We start from the raw sequence: 4,846 nt of genomic DNA, 5'->3' as shown, positions 1-4,846 counted from the left end.
GACAGTTATCTATCATTGCTGATTTGTTAGGCTTATTAATCGTATTTCTTATATATAGATTGAATTTTACAAAAGATTAATAATAGCTTATTAATCCTATTTCTTATTATTTTATTTTGTGAAATAAAAAATAAGAGTAATGAGACCAGATCGAAGTTGGATGTTAAGACGAAAAGACCACTATGGCCTTGTAAGTGAAGAATTTAGAAATGGAGTTGATGATTTCATTCGGGTTGCCACAAGAAACCTGGCAATTATTGATGAAGTGGGACACATTCCTTGTCCATGTGCAAAATGTAGAAATCGTTACAGGGATGAAACATTTTGGGTGGAAAAACATTTGTCTTGAATGATAATCAAAGAAAGAAAGTGTGTGAGTGGATAAAACAATTAAAATTTCCAGATGGATATGCATCTAACATATCACGTTGCATTAATATAGATGAAGGAAAGATATATGGAATGAAAAGTCATGACTGTCATGTTTTTATGCAAAGACTAATTCCTTTGGCATTTCGTGATATGTTGCCAAAGCCAATATGGGGAGTATTAACAGAACTCAGCTTGTTTTTCAAAGAAATTTGTGCACATGAGATACGTACTTCTGTCATGGACAATGTTAAGGTTTCCATTATTGAAACAATTTGCAAGCTTGAAAAGATTTTCCCGCCAGCATTCTTTGATTCCATGGAACATTTAATTGTGCATCTCCCTTATGAAGCCAAGGTTGGAGGACCAGTGCAGTACAGATGGATGTATCCATTTGAGAGGTGCATGTTGTACTTGAAAAAGAAGGTTAAAAATAAAGCAAGGGTTGAAGGATCCATTTGTGAAGCTTATATTGTGGAAGAAATTTCTAATTTTGCTTCTATGTACTTTGATCCAACTATACAAACAAGACACACTCAAGTTCCTCGAAATGATGATGGTGGTGAAGATGCCAATGGTGATGATAAGTTGTCTATTTTTAAATACCCATGTCGTCCTATTGGCAAGGGTCAAAAAATAATATTAACAGATAAAGAGCTTGAAATTGCTGAGACATATGTTCTTGTAAATTGCAAAGAAGTGGAACCTTATCTCCAGTAAGTTTGTTCCCTAATTTCTCAATTTTGGTAGTTTATAGTGAAATTAGTTTTCTTATTAAATTTATTATATGTATTAGACAATTTGAGGATTCGCTAAAGGAAAAAAATCCCAATATTGATGAGGATGAAATAGTGGAAACTCGCGATAAAAACTTCAGTAAATGGTTGAAACATCAAGTGAGTCAACTTACTCATAAATGTATATAATGTTCTTTTTAACGTTCATAATATATACTAAGTGATGCAACCATTTTTTCTCTTTGAAATCATTTACAGGTAAGTACAAATCAAGTTGATGATCAAATGATTAAAGAGATAAGTTATGGTCCATCTAAATTTGCAACTTCTTTTAATGGCTTAATAGTTAATGGATATAGATTTCATACTAAGGACTATGGACATAATAAAGCCACCATGAATAGTGGGGTATGCGTTCGGGGAAATATATATGGTGAGAATGATTTAGACTATTATGGAATTGTTGAGGATATATTAGAATTATCATATCTTGGACATCAAAGAGTAATTATCCTACGCTGCCACTGGTTTGACCCAAATGGTGTCACTATTGATGAAAGATATGGGTTGGTTGATATCAAACATAAATCAAAGCTTCAATCAGATGAGCCATTTGTTTTAGCTGAACAAGCACAACAAGTTTACTACACAAGATACCCACAAAGTGGGGGTAGATCTAGTGATGAATGGTGGGCAGCTTGCAAAGTTAGACCAAAACTTTTTATGGCTGAGACATTAAATGATGAATTTGGTGGATCAAATGAGCTAACTTATACTGATTATTACCAAGATGATGGATCCTTAAGAGCACACCAAAGTGTTATACACGATGAGACGATACTATTGTTTGATGGAATTGCTCCAATGGAAGAAGTAGGCAACAATGATATACATCATCCAATGGATAACTTGCATCATGATCACTTCATTGATGATATTGAAGATGATGAGATTGAAGATATTAACGAGTTCATAGATGATGAGGAATTATATGATTCAGAATCTAGTTATGATTAACAACTTGATTTTGAAAGGTGATGAATATATTATAAAAGGTTTTAGTTTCAACACATTACACATAATTACTCATTTTTTAGTGTTAAAATGAGAAATAGATAAAAGGGTTTCTAATTGGTACTAGTATTGCCTTATTTGATTACTTGTGGTTCTTTATGACTTTAATTTCCCATATAAATGATCACTTTTTGTTGTTTTAATTTTATGTAGGTAATCATTATGCCAACTACTCGAGGAAGAGGGCGTCGGGTTAATCAAGCCAATAATCCTCATCAGCTCACTCAAATTGCTTCGAATCCTCCACCACATGTTTCTCATCACTCACCTCGTACACTTTTAGAATCACATTTTAATTATTAACTCTATATTTATTTAAATGCAATGGATAAAATCTAACTTTTCTTTACTATGTTTGTCTAGGTGATGGATCTACTAGTTCATTAGCTAATGGTGGTGCTACATCAGCTAGTGGTGGACAATCATCTGATACCACCCCCTTGATTAATGGTGGTGAATCAAATACTATCCCAACATCTGATAATCAACAACCTACTATGGTGCCTTCAAGTGAAGATTCTAATGTAGAAGTTGATAGGAGGCAAATAATATCCGTGGAGGCAGTTTCTAAACCGTAAGTAAAATTGAATTTATGAATATGATTAATACTTTAAATTCATGTTATTGAACTATTTGTGGTTTGAATTGAATTATAGGAAGAGGTTTGCTCAACAATTTGTGACTCGTGATATCATTTCTGAGGTAATGTCAAGGATGCCTTATGCTGCAGATTGTTGGAAAAGTTATTGCCCTGAAATGAAAGAAATGTTATTTAATGATTTTAAGGTAAGTAATTAATCTAATAGTATTATATATTATATCATTATATCAACAACTATTTTTTTTTACTTTAGTTGTATTATTGCAGGAAAAATATCGTTTTGCATCAGAATATGATCGTGTGATGGCGAGGGAAGTTTGGGAAAAAACATGCATGGATAGGTATTCTGATCAATTGTGTAAAGACAGGGATAAAGCAATAAAAGTAGCAAACTCAAGAAATTATGAGGATTTAAGGGCTCATAAGCCTAGAGGGATGAAAGCTGAAATATGGAATGGGTTGATCGATATTTGGAAGACACCAGAATGGCAAAAGAAATCTGTTGCTGGAAGACAAAACAGGGCTGCCCAGCCTGAAGCAATGGTGCACACAGGAGGGTCAAGAAGCTTCGGGCAACACAAAAAAGCTATGGTAATCAAATCATATTGAATTTTGTCAATAATTAATGAGTGATGTTTGCTTTATTCCTATTCTAATATTTGGAATTTGTTACAATTAAAATTGTGTTATTAATGATGTCTTAAAAATCTTTACCCATGGATTTTTTTTAAGTGCAGTTTTTTTTTAATTCTTTAACAAGTTGTGGAAGTTGAAGGTTTTGAAAATTAATGAGTTTCTTTGGTAAATTTCATTACTTACAATTTGTACTGTAATTTTTTTACAGGAGGCACAAGAGAATCGTCCTGTTTCTTATCGTGAAGTGTATAACAAAGTTCACAAAAAAAATGATGGTGAATTTGTCTCAACTAGGGCAAAGAAATTTATTGTATGTTATTTTATATTTTAAGATTGATTATGTACTTTTTTAATCTCTTACTATTTCACTTATTTTTTTTATTTATTATTTGTAGGAAACATATGAAGAATCAATGACACAAAAATATGGAGAAGACACTTCATCTCATCCTGTAATTGATTCTGATCTTTGGTTAAAAGCTGCAGGTGAAAACAAGAAGAAAAGAGTGCATGGCATGGGACATAGCTTGGATCTTGGAACTAGTAGCTCTACCCAAGCTTCATCTCCAGAGGTTGCAGGTTCCTCTGCAAATCTTACACCTATGACAGAAGAACGGGTCACTGCAGTTATAAATAATGCATTGGCTTCTTTTTTGCAAACACAAATACCAGAGATGATGAGGCAAATAATTCAAGCAGTTCAACCATCAACAACACCATCAACCAACCAACATAGGGAGGATCAAGGACGAGATGATGATTTTACTAGCTTAGGTTGATTAGTATTTAGGATGACTTGTTATTTGGCTTTTCTTTTTGTAAGACATTAATTAGTTTATGTTTCTTTAAGATATAGTATGCACAAGTTGGATTTTGTAAGACATTTAACAATTTGGTTTTGTAAGAGATATTGTTATATGCAACTTTTATTTTAAATCATGTCGAATTAAAAAAAATTATGTAGTTGATTTAGATTTATTTAAAATATCAAATTAAGTGACATATTTACAGGGATACATGAGAGAATAATGTAATTAGGAAAGCGAGATATTAGCGAGGGATTCGCGAGGAAACTCAAAAGATATGTTGTGAAGGTTTCGCGAGGGATTAGCGTGGTATTCGCGAGGGAACTCAATCCATATGCTTTGATGGATTTGCGTGGGATTAGCGAAGGATTTGCGGGGGACATATTTGCGAGGGTTTAGCGAGGGGTTCGCGAGGGAACTCAATCCATATGCTTTGATGGATTTGCGTGGGATTAGCGAAGGATTTGCGAGGGACATATTTGCGAGGGTTTAGCGAGGGATTTGCGAGGGACATATTTGCGAGGGTTTGACGGGGGATTCGCGAGGGAACTCAATCCATATGCTTTGATGGATTTGCGAGGGTTTAGCGAGGGATTTGCGAGGGACATATTTGCGAAGGTTTA

General features: G+C 33.7%; 1 protein-coding gene across 1 annotated transcript; it reads left to right on the top strand.

Moving 5' to 3' along the window:
- LOC145959038 (uncharacterized) lies at window positions 1–4,613 on the top strand. The gene is made up of 8 exons (XM_083076964.1): window positions 1–1,085; window positions 1,166–1,265; window positions 2,334–2,451; window positions 2,544–2,754; window positions 2,837–2,966; window positions 3,049–3,372; window positions 3,626–3,727; window positions 3,813–4,613. Exons 1-8 carry the CDS (start codon window positions 463–465, stop codon window positions 4,194–4,196), a joined length of 1,992 nt encoding a protein of 663 aa, XP_082933090.1. The 5' UTR covers window positions 1–462; the 3' UTR covers window positions 4,197–4,613.
- Window positions 4,614–4,846: the final 233 nt, after the last annotated feature.

The sequence above is a fragment of the Cajanus cajan genome, chromosome 6, assembly GCF_000230855.2.
Source record: "Cajanus cajan strain Asha chromosome 6, NIPB_CcT2T_4, whole genome shotgun sequence".
Lineage (NCBI taxonomy): Eukaryota > Viridiplantae > Streptophyta > Magnoliopsida > Fabales > Fabaceae > Cajanus > Cajanus cajan.
Note: the sequence above shows the minus strand (reverse complement) of the source record. Positions and strands in the feature narration are given on the sequence as shown.

What these genes read in the sequence shown, in the direction of transcription:
- LOC145959038 (XM_083076964.1), top strand. Translation starts at nt 463, where the DNA reads ATGAAAAGTCATGACTGTCATGTTTTTATGCAAAGACTAATTCCTTTG. An exon ending in GTAAATGGTTGAAACATCAA is followed by an intron (nt 1,266 to 2,333) that starts GTGAGTCAACTT and finishes AATTTTATGTAG; the next exon opens with GTAATCATTATGCCAACTAC. An exon ending in TGTTATTTAATGATTTTAAG is followed by an intron (nt 2,967 to 3,048) that starts GTAAGTAATTAA and finishes GTATTATTGCAG; the next exon opens with GAAAAATATCGTTTTGCATC.